Source organism: Alligator sinensis, unplaced genomic scaffold (genome assembly GCF_000455745.1).
Source record: "Alligator sinensis unplaced genomic scaffold, ASM45574v1 scaffold74_2, whole genome shotgun sequence".
In the NCBI taxonomy this organism is placed as follows: domain Eukaryota; kingdom Metazoa; phylum Chordata; order Crocodylia; family Alligatoridae; genus Alligator; species Alligator sinensis.
The window spans coordinates 1,147,229-1,161,385 of record NW_005841931.1 but is presented as its reverse complement, the minus strand read 5'-3'; the positions used below and the strand labels follow the sequence as shown (position 1 = coordinate 1,161,385).

Genomic DNA, 14,157 nt, shown 5'->3' with positions numbered 1-14,157 from the left:
ACCCAAATAGTTGGAGAATAGTTATTAAGCAAGCTTTCAGGTTCAAAAACCCTTCGTCAGGCTAAGGAAGTTTCAGCAGTTGGTGTGTGCTCTTCCTGGATGGAATGAAAAGTGAAGAAGAGATATGTCAGAGAAGCTTTCAGGAAGCATAAAACTTCCCAGACTGAAGGAAGGGCATTTTGTGCCTGAAAGCTTGTCTAACACCTCTCCCAATGATGCAGGCAGTTTCTAAACAAATCCTGCTTCTGAAGGGACTAATTCAGCTTCTCCTGATGTATCCCATTGGTAAGGACCTACTGAAATCACCATTTCACAGATTTAGTGGAAAATGTGAAATCCAGCATTGCCTGGAAAAGTGGGCAATATCCACAAAATCCGTGGAAAAATAAGAAAAGAAAACATACTGAAAATAAAATACTGACTCCTCAGAGAGAGCCAATGGTCCTCATGGTGCTGTGGCTCAGCCATGCAGCTTGTCAGGGGGAGGGGAGGGCTGCTGGCACATAAGGAGCCCAGGTGGCTGCTGCTCCCACAATTTCTGCTGATTGGCTGAGAGGGCTGCCTGTTGTGTAGCCCCACCCCTCTCCACCAATCAATGGTCGCTGGCCATGAAATTGGCCAGTCACCTCCTCAGGTTCAGCCGCCTCCTACCCAATTCAGCAGACTCCTACCCAATGCCTCTTAACACTTCTCAGAGTTCAAACATGCCAAAAACCCAAATACTTCACAATTTGTAATAACCACCATATTTTGGTGCTTTATTCATTTAGTAAATTTAGAGATTTATTTTAAAGTAAGCTTTTTTAAAACAACACAATAGCTTTCCAGTGACCCACTTCTTTCCAGTAATTATATTCCAGCCTGTCTTAAAATTTAAATATACTAGCCTTTCAGTGACTTTGACAAATTGTTTATGGTGTAAACTTCAAATACCATTTACTTCCCCTCAATCTAAATAAAAACAGATTCTATAAGGAACTGATAGACAGATATCCAAATAATTTAAAACCTGTAGATATTTAGAAACAAGTTCTCAGTAAAGGTTTGATATAGTTTTATCTTCCTTGCAAGGTGACAAACTGAAAAACAAAGGAAACCCTACAGTTTAGTAAAACAAGAAAAAAGAAATAAGGTAGTTGCTTCTACCTTTGCAATAATACACAAGCTTTACTAAAAGTGCAGCTCTCAAACCACTGCAGCCTCTCTTGAGGGATTTTTACCTGATGTGTTACTATAGTTATACGAGGGTTATCCAGGTTAAGCCAGGATGGAATCTGTCCATTAGTGACAATGAAAATATGTCGAACCCACGGGGCATGCCTCTCTATTGATCGTAAAGAATATCTCAGCTCTTCATTATCTTCAAAACGGCTAGCTGAAATGTCTTCATCCTGTTTAGACTATGGATAAAATAAAAGATACATTTATATTTTAATGGCTTAAACACATGCTTAACTGAACCCTGTAAATAGGTCTCACTGAAATGCTTTGGACAACTTACAGTAAGTTTTGGAATGTGGGTGCATCAATTTTTGCAGGACTGCGACCTTAACTAAAAGCAAGTACACTGGAAAAAAATAAAACTGTTCCTTATAAATGGTCTGATTTTGTAAAAAAAATCTGTAATAATAATAATAGGCTTTTTGTTATTTCTTTTATGCAGGCAGGTAAGAGCTAGAAGGAAGCACTGGGGACCCCTGCCAAGGAGCAGGCAGGCTCCACAGAAGGGAAAAAAGAAAAAGAAAAAGGGGGGGAAAAAAAGGCAGTGAGGGGCTCAATCTCCCCTGCCCCCCACCAGCCTGCCCACCTCTCATGCAGCTGGGGGGTGAGATGCCAGCAGCCCCTGAGCTGTGGAGAGCCCCAGTGCTTTCCTCTGCGGCAGCAGCACCCCCCAGGACCACCCAGGCAGGGTGCTAGCGGGTGGGTGCTGCCCAGGGGGGCGCCATCACTGAAGAAAGAAGCACCAGGATCCTCTGCAGTCAGGGGCTGCGCGACTCACCGGCAGCTCATTCCCCAGCTGCGGGAGACACAGGCAGGCTCCAGGAAGAAAAAAAAAAAAAAAAAAATCTAAAAAACAAAGAACAAGGCCCCTTGCCGCTTTTTTTTTTTCTTTTCTCCTCGGCAGAGGCTGCCCACACGACCTGTTGTCAGATCATGCAGCCCCCGAGCTGCCGGGGAACCCAGTGCTTTCCTCTGCAGCAGTGGTGCCCCCCAGGGCTGCCTGGGTGGGGTGATAGCTGCGCAGGTGCAGCCCCAGCTTGCAGGCAGCACCTGCATGATCCAATGGTACATGGGGTGCTTGGAAGCCCCATGTGTGTTCAGGGAAGCTCAGGCGTGGCAGTCTTCCAGCACCCTGTACACCATCCCCACCACCTTCCCGCTGCCTGGGACCAGGCTGGCTGCCCCAGGAAGGCAACAGGAAGGCAACTGGGTATGCTGGCAGCCAGAGAAGGCAGTGGGGATGGTACATGGGGCACTAGAAGCCCGCCAAGCCCAAGGTTCCCTGACCATGCCCAGGCTTCCAGTGCCCCATGCACCGTCCCCACAGCCTTCCCTGGGATAGGGCCCTCGTACACATGAGGAACACTACTGTAATTTGTTACATAGCCAACTCAAATACATGGGATGTGTTTTTAGTTTGCTGTGTAAAAAAGTCATTTAAATTGTAACATGCCGCCGAACGTGTACACTGTTACGCAATTAAATTGTTAAAAAAGGCAATTAACCCACTAAAAGGGGCAATTTCATCATGTGTACAACGGCTATCTTATTGTAAGACTATAAACAAGTCACAAGCTCAGACTTTTAACAAACTATGTATTTATATTCTTAAGCCTGTGTTTACACGTGCATAGCTTTATGTAGCCTTTTCAAGGGTGAGAAATTTTGATTCCATAAAAGTATTTAGTCAAAGGATAACTAAAAATCCTGTATTTAAAGAAACACTTTTGCAATAGAAATTTAAATTGCAAATGTTTTGTGAGTTTCAGCTACTATATATTATAGTATGCCCACTGACATGAGCTGTCAATAATGTTGACCACACGATATTATCAGCCTGTCCATGACTGTAATAGGAGCCGACTGATGCTTACAATGATCTTGTTCTTCTACCTTCAAGAGGTCCCAGAGAGCAACTATCCTCTCTTCCTGGATTATTACTACATTTTTTTCCTGATCTCCTACTCCCTCCTGTGGTAGACAGACCCAAAACTATATTGCTTTTCAACCTTTTTTTCTTTTATTATTAAACCCAGGTCCCACCATGTACAGAACAGGATTCTTATCGGCTCTGCTCTTTTGAAAAGTTGTATTCATAAACGTGATAGCCTAGTAATTTATTTGAACAAAATTTATGCACCATAAAATAAAGTATTATAAAATACAATACTCTGTTCTTGAATTTAAAAAAGTAATGAGCTGTTAATCAAGAACACCAGTAAACAAAAATAGTTCAATGAAAATGAATTCACCATCAACTTTTATGTAAATTCAAATATGCCAGTATTTTCTTAAGATAAACTCGGACAAATTTCTTTTTTACACTCGTTTTGTAGGTCATGAACTACAGTCACTTAATACTGCAACATACTTAATTCCCAGAAAAAAAATATTTTAAAAAGACAGGTATGGTTGCTTTAAGTAAACACCCGTCCACACCTCCTTAAAGGAAAATGTCCGGTTAGATTTCCTTCTTTAACACATCTTTACTTGAACACCTCCTGCTTACCACTTTCACCAGACTCTACCTGCTATAAATAAGACCCTGCAAATTCAACATAAAAGGTAACGTGATATACACTACAGTTTTAACAGTGGCATTGCAGCAGCACAAAACTTTAACTTCCAACTCAGGAACTCCAAATATCCTGTCTACCAGACACCCGAAGTTGATGAAATGTACACCACATTCTTTTTACGTGAGGAAGTGTGAAAGCCAAGTTCAGGGTTTTGCATTATAATGACAGAAGTTCTTTAAAGTAAAACCTGACAGGTGACAATCTTGCTTAGATGATTTCATTAATTACAAAAACATAACAAAACTTTTTCAAGCTAATTAGAATGTAGCTCAAAAACAAAACATATGTATCTTTTTTCTATACAATATAATTTGGTCACTCACTACAAGATAAATACAAACCTCAGAGGAAGAAATTTTAAAAGAAAAATCTTAGTTTGAAAATATGGATTCCCCAGTTACGTTTTCTTTCCTTTTGATAAAGACTACCTTGGGCCATATCATTTATCATCAGGAACCTCTTTTCTTTTATTGAAGTCTTCCAGTAAAATACAAAGGCCAAAACTTGCTTTCTTTAAAACTCTTAACAAAGCAGCAATTATTTTTCCCCAGCATTAGCAGTACATTTCCAACTGTAGCAAAAGTATACCAAAGACATCTCTTAAGGAGCAAAACAAAAAAATGTATTTCAGTAAAGATAATTCTGTTTCCAGTATGAGAAATAAAAATGCTTATATGAAAGTCAATAACCAGTTCAGACATAAGCACTTCCTGTCCAAACTACACTGACTAGGTTACAGACAGTTTTATCACCATAGGTAAGAGAAGGGCAAATATTTTAATTAAAAAGTCCTCAAAGAAAACTTGATGGAGCTCTACCCCTTCTTACACTTCTTTCCAAGTTTTAAGCTTTGAGGTCAATTTTATTTAAATGAGAAATTTCAAGTTCCCAACTTAGATTTTCTAGAAGATATTCTCTTTCCTTAACATTACATCTTTAACCTTGTTCCTTGGAAATTGTAACACTGTAGTCTTTACATTCCTTGCTGAAATTTACCAACCTGACTAATGGTGCTTAGATCCCACAGTAAATAAGCAGGATTGAGTGCCAGTTCTTTTCCATCTATAGTCATGTTCTTCTTAGCTTGCTTGCTCAGTTCCTGGAAACCCTTAGGGTTATTCAGTTGCAGGAGGGCTACGCTGGCTTCTGAATAAAGCTGCAACTATATAAGCAGAGAAAAAATCTTTAATATGTGTCAGATATCCACAGAAGAGATCCTTTCTCACTTGCAATTTTTATTGACTTATATTTTTCTCACTATTGTTATTAAAAGGGTCAAATGATGAAAACTGGTAAAAGTTTAGGTACCCTGAAAAAAGCAACCTAATGAAGAAGAAGAACAAAATGGCAAATACAGCTGACATTCAAATACATGGAATGTATCTGGAAGAAAGATAAACACAGTGTTGGAAAACTGAAGTTACTTTTAGAACAATACACAAAAAACCTGTATTATTATGTTGGTATTACTGTTTCCAACCACATTTCTCTTTACTCTGTAATCAATGATCAATGAATGCATTAGCAATACTTCATGAGTACATTAGTAATTTATTCCAGCCCTTCCCTACCTAAAGTATTGAAATCCATAAATTCATGTTTTACTGATCCTTAAATTTAATTTCTGGTTAAAGGACTGCTACCCTATTTTTTAAAGCGACACTTTTCTTGGCATGAAAGGCCACTGATTCAGCTCTGCCTGTTAACAGCATGAGATTTTTCGAATGGTTTAAGGATCAAACTAGGTCCAGAAATTTGAGATACAAAAGGCTCCAGAACTAATCCATGTGGGTCTCTGAGTCCTCAACCACGACTGCCAATCTGCTGCTAAGGTCATTTGTTACTGCGGAACTGTTTGATCTGGTCACTGTTTTTATCTCTTGCCACTAGTTATTTTGGATATCAGATTTCATAATGGACAGGATGAGAAGGGGCTTACTAACTGCTATATCTGACAGCAAATACAGCTTGCAAAAGCACAGGACACTCTACATTTCATTAAAAGTAAAAGGCAACCAAGGGATTTTATTTGTATGTTTTAGTGCAAAAGGATACAAATAAAAAGGGTATAATCATGCTCAAGTTCCCTAGATTAATCTATATTTAAAAGACAGACTGAAATATGACAGTAGCATATATGTCTTTCAGTCAGTGCAATGCAAAAATATTAAGCATTACCTCTAATAAAAAGAGTTCAGGATTACTGCATATATTTCTGGTTGGCAGAGATTTATAAAAGCAATGTAAGACTTTATAGTAATATTGTATCAGGCAACACAACAACTGAAGCATCCTAGATTTTTTTTTTCCATTTATTAACTTTCTAACTCAGGCTAATTTTTATTTTTGATCAAATCTGACCTTTTCTGCCTGTTCTGAGACAACACTTGTCACAGTGTTTAGCACCCCATCCCTTAGCAGTCAAACACAAGCCCAGCTGTCATGCCTGTGACATTTTAAAGCTGTCAATGGTTTGACTCATATGCTATTTGATAGCTTTCAATCTGACTTATGAAGTCTGTCATTAGAAAAAGCTGATAAACCTTGGACCTTCCAGGGAATCATTCGAACATACTGACGAAAGGATGGCTTCACTAGTTGTGTAGCTGAGGTATTGTTACAGATTGAAACAAGCAATCTCTAAAAATATCAGTACAGAGAAGCTACAGATTACAAAGCTGCCATCATAAGCTATGTACTTTATTTAAGAAGACAACGATATTATACAAGCCTTGAGAATGTCATCTTTATACACACACACACACACAATGAACTGACAAGATTTCCATCCCACCATCTCAAAAGAAGTCTTTAAAAATATTTCTATTTGACTTGTCTTCCCGTGACTACTACAAAACAGACCAAATGTTACAAACAACTTTCTAACTGAATTTGCTATCAAATTACTATTTTTCCTCTTTTTACTCCTTCTTCATATGTTCCAGGTGCTGAACATTTAACAATCCAAGACAGTGGACACATTCTGATATGGAGAGAAGGGGAAAATACTGTATGTTATGCCAAAGACAAAATACGAAGACAATTTTTGCCTGTCCTTGTGAATGTAGTGCCATTTGTAGTTGCTACCAATGCAACAGGCTTCCTTTAAATGGAAATGTGGGCCAGTAATTTTCTTTGGAGACCAACTCCATGATACTGCCTACCAGTCAGTGACTCAGTTGTAAATATATGAGTGCACAGCAGGGGAAAATCACAGACGTCCACCCACTTCTTGGACACCTGTATAGAAAGCAGCCAGAATGCACAAGTTGCCTCAGAATAGAACCTCACAAGGTGCAATTCAAGCCTCTTCCTCTGCGCACAGCATGATCCCCATCTCTTTCTCTACTGGAGCTAGCATTAGTGTGTGCAGGCTATATACCCTTGTACAATATAACTGGGATTCCATAGGTGCTACCCCTATAAGATACTGCCTGCTGCACTCACTGACATTATCATCATCCCTTTTAATAAGGGAATGCCATTAAAAGCCATATTATAACCATTAATTTCTAAAAGGAGTAGTGTAGCACACATGTGGTCAGGAGCAAAAATATACAGATATTTCATTGCCATTGTTTTCCATCTATAAATAACTTAAGTACATGGGTTCTGTTCCACTGCTTTCAAGGAAAAGGGCTAACAAGTAACCGGAATAAATATATATATAGCAACAAACCAGAAACTACAGCTGATAAAAGAAATAGGTTTCAGATATGTGCTGCAAGCTTTCACACTTTAATTGAAGGAGGGTGCTGAATCTATAAAAAGCCTCCATTTCCTCAAATTCTCACCAATTACTTAAATTAAACAGGTGCAAACACAGCAACCTTCTAGATTTTAAACAGTCTGACTAAAAAATCCCTTCCCCTCCCAGGCACTCCATTCAATGTTTTGGCTCTTACATCATTATTTCCCCACTCACTATACTCTTTTTCTGGCTAGAAGGTACCTGTTTCTCATTAGAAACACAAGGAAAAGCATATTTTTTCCGGTCTCCTTTGCAAAGAAAAAATGTCCAATATATTATCTTGGCAGTTCATTTAAGATAGTGGTTCGCAACCTTTTTTGTACCAGGACCCATCTGTAAACCCATCTGATGGCCAGTCCTGACCTAGTATCCCTCGCTCCCAGCCTGTTACCCACCGGCCCCCAGCTCCATGCCCGCCCCCCCCCCCGTTTCTCCTTTAACAGAGGATCCTTTTTTAAAGTTTGTTCATGACCCTTTTGTATATATTCTTGTGACCCCGTTTTGGGTTGCAACCCACGGGTTGAGAAATGCTGATTTAAGGAACTCCTTAATAGAACAACTGCTGAAGATAAGAGTAAGGGCTCCATCAAGTGGTTAAACACTGTACCTTCAGCTGATATAGTAGAAAATACAACAAAGTTCAATGTCAGTTATTTTCAACCACAACTAAACATGTACAAAACAGAGAAACAAATATGAGCAGTGAAAATACAAGCAGCCAAGACACGAACAATAATTTCAAACTTACTACCAACGTGTTACTTAGGCTAAATATGGAAGTTCTGTAAACAGTCAGATATGCATTTTCACCATGCAAGGTCACTGCTTATCAACACATTACTTTCTTTACAAATGTTAAATGAACCCAACAACATTGTTATGAAACAGGTAAATTATTATTCCCAATTTTCATCTTAAAAAGTACATAGGCAAATTAACCTGGGAGTGCTTAACATAACATCCTGCCAACTACATGTGACCTGCAAGGATAATCCCTGTGGCCTCCCATAAATATTTATTACACAACTTTCTATACCCCAAAATTAAACGGATTTCGAAAGCAAACAGCACGTCTTGTATTCTCACTTTATGGCAGTTTCTTAATCAGCAAATGTTGCTGCATTTGCAGTTTCTAGCTTACAAACATGTTGAGGGCTTCCATGAACAAATTCGAGTAGCAGTGGCCCTGCACTGGAAAGTGCATCTTGCAAGTAGCCCTCAATAAAGTTCAGTTGTGCCCCTCTGAGTTAATCAAATGTCCAAGGCCACACAGTACAAAGACAAAGCCAAGACGGAGGGCTCCTGGTTTCTCCTAAAACCATGTAGTTCATCCTGCTTTTCAGGATTTTCTAGTATCTAGACATAACAAACAAGTTGTTTTTGCAATTTATTTTTAATTTCAGATTTTCCTTACTGAGTTAACTGCCTTGTAAACAACATTTTTTCAAATTCAGCTTAAGCTCACATGAGTACAAAACAATTTAGTAAACTCATGACAATCTTCAAGGAAACATTCTTACAAACACAGTTCAGAACTATTTTAGAGCTCTTCACGTCCAGAAGCATGTACAGTAAAGAGAAGAGATGCTATTACACTAGTCAGGAATACCATGTGTAAATGTATCAACGTTGTTTAAAAATTCCTCCAACCTCCTTTTTTCCCCCACCTTTATATCCAACTCCCTTTCCTAATGGCAGCTTTGCTGTAATTTCAATTCGATTATAATCACCTCTTGTAGTCACGTACTGGAAAACAGCTACTGGAGAGGAGTTACTGGGAATCCAGGGCGGACGGGCGTGAGTGAACCATGGACATAAATACACACTTAACTCCTTTTAATTGAGAATCTCAGAGCATTATTTGAATTAGATGATTTAGACAGGGATGACTGTACCTTAGGCAAAAGGTTGGACTAGATCAGCGGATCTCAACCCCCAGGTTTCAGGGGGTTTGTGCTTGAGGAACGAGGATGTGGGAGAGAAGGGGTGAGGGAATAACCGATGCATCAGGGAGGCACGGGGGCGTGTGCTCCCTCTCCCTCTGGATTTATGCACCCACAGCAGGTATGGGGCTGCAGCCTGGGCAGACTGGCATGGGCAGGAGCCACCTCCACAACCTAGCAGGTGGGACCTGTGCGGGCCGGGTGTGAGCCGGGCCCTTTTTTGTGCTCTGCGCGGGCTGTGGCCAGCAGCCCGGGCACATGGGGTCGGAGAGAACGGGCAACACGCTAGAATTAGGCATGGACTCGTAATGGTAGATTTAAAGATTGTTTACTTACACCGAAGATGGTTGTGGTGCAGGCTGGAAAACTTGCTTGAGTTGCAGTTACAAACAAAACAACACGAACAATCACGTGGAGTTTGCTAGGCTCCACGGAAACAGAGCTCCGGATGCCCTGGACAAGCGCGCCACCAAAATAGAAACTTCGTAGATACGTCTTATAAAAAATTATCACTCGAAGACGGAAAGAGGTGGGCAATGGATCAGGTCACCAAACTCCTCTGAATATCACACAGGGTTTCTATTACCCTGCCGTGTACCCAGAGTCCCCACGAGATGGATGTGGAGTCCTCTTCGGCTTGGGCGGAAACTGCTCAAGCCTCTTATATGGCTAGCAGGCCAATCGTTAGCCGCCACAAATTGGCGGGAAATTCTCCCTTGCACCGGGGTTCTCCTCTGCAGCAGAAAACTCCACCGTGCAACGAAGCTGCAATTTAGCGGGAATAATTCTAGTGCCGAAGCACACACAAAATCATACCTTTGGGTTATGACAGGACCCAGGGCAAGAGGGTGGAGTGGGGTGGCGAGACTTGTTGCCCTGCCACTACTGTTACCATCAGGACCCCTGTGCCAGCTGAGCTGCCAGCAGCACAAGGAGTAACGGGGGCCCCACTGCCATGACCTCCTCCTGCTGTCAGCCACTTGCATGCCAGGCCGCAGCTCTACCCCAGAGGCGTGGTGGGATGGGGGGCAGTGCAGGTGGCCTGAGGGGAGTAGAGCTGGCAGCATGAGGAGGTGAGGGCAGTGCGAGGAGGTAAGGGCAGCGCGAGGAGGTAAGGGCAGCACAGCCCCATCCCACCAGTCTGTTAGTTACTCCTCATGCTGCTGGTGACACCGCTGGCACAGAGGTCCCGGTGGCAGCAGCAACAAGTCTTGCCACCCTGCACTTCCCCTCACCCTCGTCACACCCACCTGTCCTGCACACTGGGGGGCACCAAGGTGGGAATAAGCACCAGCAGGGCTGAGGGGTGAAGGATGCCAGCAGGGCCGGGGGCTGTAGGTCAGGAGGGGTACCAGCAAGGCTGGGAGGGTTGGAGGGCTGTGATTTGGGAGTGAGGGACACCAGCAAGGCCAGGGAGCTGCACGTCAGGAGTGAAGGGCACTGACAGGTGGTCTGTGGAGTTTTTATAGCATGCTAGGGGGGCCTCAGGAAGAAAAAGGCTGAGAAACGGACAGTGGGGGCCATATATTAACCTTTCTGGGGGCCACATGTGCTTCACCAATTGTACAGCCCTGGTATAGATGACTCCTGAGATCCTTTCCAGCTCTATTTTTCTATGATTCTACAAACTACCAGCAAAAAAGGTAATACAGTAGAATTACTGCAAATTAAAATTTAGATACATACAGGAAACAAGCCCTCTAACCCAATTTGTAGCACTGTTTTGTCCTTTTCAGCCTTTAGGTGTAAGTTCCAAATCAGAGATTAGAGATAATCGTTCTGTTAGTTATGTATACGCATGTATGCACAGTGCTAACTACAAAGAGACTGAATTTTAAGTGGGACCTGTAAGTGCTGGTAAAACCGCCCAAAATTCACCCACTTTTCATCTCCGTGGGTATGTATCTGTTACAGGAGTATCCAAACAGCACAGTGGGTGGGTGCATTGTGGGCAAATTAAATGTTATCAGGGGAAATGAGCTGCGGCAGGAGAAATGTCACCTCCCACACAAAAACCCTGCCCCCTCTCTAGGGCACAGCAACTCTAATTTCACCGTTTTCAAGCAAGCAATGGCAAGGAAAAGAGTGAAACCTCAGACAGTGAAGATGACTGGATACAGATGCAGCAGGATATGGGACAGACTTGAGTATGTACCTGGTGAAATCTATTTATGCATGAAGTGCCACCTGATAGAGCTCATAGATGAGAAGATATAAGGAGACAAAGGTAGAGTTCAGATGGGGACTGAGGCAGATGAAGAGAAGGATGTCAGAGAACAAGATATGCAGTTACATGCTGAACAAAAAAGCTAGGTGGACACACTTCCTAGGATCAGGGGTTAAATTACAGCCTCCCAGGCTCTTCCACCTGGCCACCACTCCCCACATTGCTCCAGCTGCAGCAGCAGCTGGGATCTCAGGGTTCCCCATGCCTCCAGCTTTCCTTTCTTGCCCCTGCCCTATACGATGGGGTGGTGCAGCACTGCACAGTCCACAGTACCCAAGGGAGCCCACACCCCGAGTACCAGAGAAGCATAGTGCAGTGGGGGAGCTTGAGGCCAGAGTGCTGAGGGTGAGGCAGGGTGTCTGGACTGTATCTAGCCCACACTGCAAACAGGGTACAGTCAATAACGAACAACAAATATTTATTTACTAAGGGGCCCATGCATTGAAATAAAGGCATTAGAACAGGGGTGGGCAATTATTTGTGCTAGAGGGCCACTTACGGATTTTTGGCGAACTGTTAGGAGAGGGGCAACTGATCCTATTCGGCCCACTGGCCACCGTGGGAGCCTGTGGATGCAGAGCTGCACCCCATGCCACTCCGCTCTGCCGCAGCCAGGGGCAGGCGATGCCAGGCTGTGCAGTATGCAGATTCCTCTGTCCCCCTGTATCCACCCCTGCCCAGTTTCCTATTGGCACTGCACAGACTTAGCATCACAGCAGCCAGCATCTGGGCCCACGGCACAACGCAATGTGCTAAGTAGCTGTCCTGACCACACGCCATGATGAGCTGCTGCGCCACACCAAGGAAGTCAGGGGTGGCTGCCCCAGGCTGAGCCCCCACATGTGGCTGGCACAGACTAGTGGCTCTGCAGCAGTTCATTGCGGCAGGCAGGTGGGACAGATGCTTGGCATGCTGCATTGCACCCCATCCTTTTTGAGCTGCTGAAGGTGGTGCCAGAACTGCATAGCCACAGTGCCAACAGGAAGCCAGGTGGGGGAGAATGTTTATAGAGGGAGAGAGAGCTCATCTTTCAGAATAGACTTAACGACCATACTTGTTTACAGGGGTGCACCAATACAGATTTTCTTGACTGATACCAATAGCCCATTATTCACCAGGCATACTGGCCAATACTGATCCAATAACCGATTTACAGGAGCACAGCTGGGCAGGGTGGAGGGCAGTGCCCTGCAGGTAAGTCTGTGGAGGGGAAAAGGTGTGTTGGGGGAGGGGGGGCAGACTGAGGCCCCCACAGTGAGGAAAGGAGTGGGGCAGGGGCAGCAGCAGATGCTGCGGGTACTGCCCAGCCAGGGTGGTGAATGGGACCCCAGGGCCAGGGCAGGGAGCGAAACGGAGCTGTGAGTGACTCATCCAGGGGATCAGCAGCCCGGTGTTTAAAAATGGCCCTTGAACTAAGGCTTGTCAAATGAACTATAGTTCAGGCGCCGCCACCACCATTTTTAAGAACGGGGACATTTGTAACTGGAGCCAAGTGGGACAAGGGCAGATGCAGGCTGCCCACTGCAGGCTTGGGGCTCTCTGCCCTGCCTTTGCCCCATGAGGTGCGTACTGGCCACACGACCCCTGCCCATTTGGCAGTGGTAGGCACAACTTGCCACTTCCACCACGGCCGGACAGACAGCAAACGTGCAGCCACTGCGTGGCTCCTGGGGCAAAGGCAGCAGGGCGGAGAGCCCCAAGCCCGCAGCAGGCAGTCCACATTTGCCCTTACCCCAAGCACAAATCTGGGGGGGGCACATGTCCGCTATTCCTCCCCCAGGGGTGTGCACACAAAAAACTATTCCGGTACAAAAAAAAGCTTGAGAACCACTGTCTTAGAGAATACAAATGGCTAGGACAGGGGGTGTCAACTGGGAGCATGCATACCCTGAGGGCACTTGAGAAGGCCCTATGAGACGTGCAGGCAGGCAGGGACGGAGTGCCACCACGCACCAACCTGTGCTGCCGCGCAGGCGCCACCCACCCGGCTGGGCGTGGGGGAAGGTTTCATGCCACCTCCCCCTTACCCCAACTCTGCATCTGGCCACTGGGGATACACTGCTCTGTGCCTGGCCACCAGGGCTATGCTGATCCGAAAAAGTTGAAAACCCCTGGGCTAGGACTTCGGTTCTTGACCAACTGAACAGTAGCAAACCTAACCCTGCTCAGAAAGCTACCAGAGACACAGTTACAGAAGATTTGTCTTTTGAAAGCAACTACTTGAGGCATTAGTAGACATATTTCATACAGGAAAACAGAACTCAAACCTGGAGAGAGAAAAATGACAATTATCAGCAACGCTGTAATCTAAACTGCAGGATCATACATGAAAAGTTTTGCCAGTAGGCTGGCCAGGACATCTCTGTGCAAAAAAAAAGAAGAAAAAAAAAGAAAAAAACGGGAATTCTAAAAAAGTACAATTAAAGTACACTCTTT

The 14,157-nt window shown here is 43.8% G+C and overlaps 1 protein-coding gene across 1 annotated transcript in view; it reads right to left on the bottom strand.

Moving 5' to 3' along the window:
- The window catches only part of GNPTAB (N-acetylglucosamine-1-phosphate transferase subunits alpha and beta), a 98,115-nt gene that overhangs the window by 53,023 nt on the left and 30,935 nt on the right, over positions 1 to 14,157 (bottom strand). Inside the window, exons 8-9 of the mRNA XM_025198926.1 lie at positions 4,801 to 4,962; positions 1,221 to 1,400 (exon numbers count right to left, since the gene is read on the bottom strand). Coding sequence (XP_025054711.1) covers positions 1,221 to 1,400; positions 4,801 to 4,962 — 342 coding nt within the window. The remainder of the gene's footprint in view (positions 1 to 1,220; positions 1,401 to 4,800; positions 4,963 to 14,157) is intronic.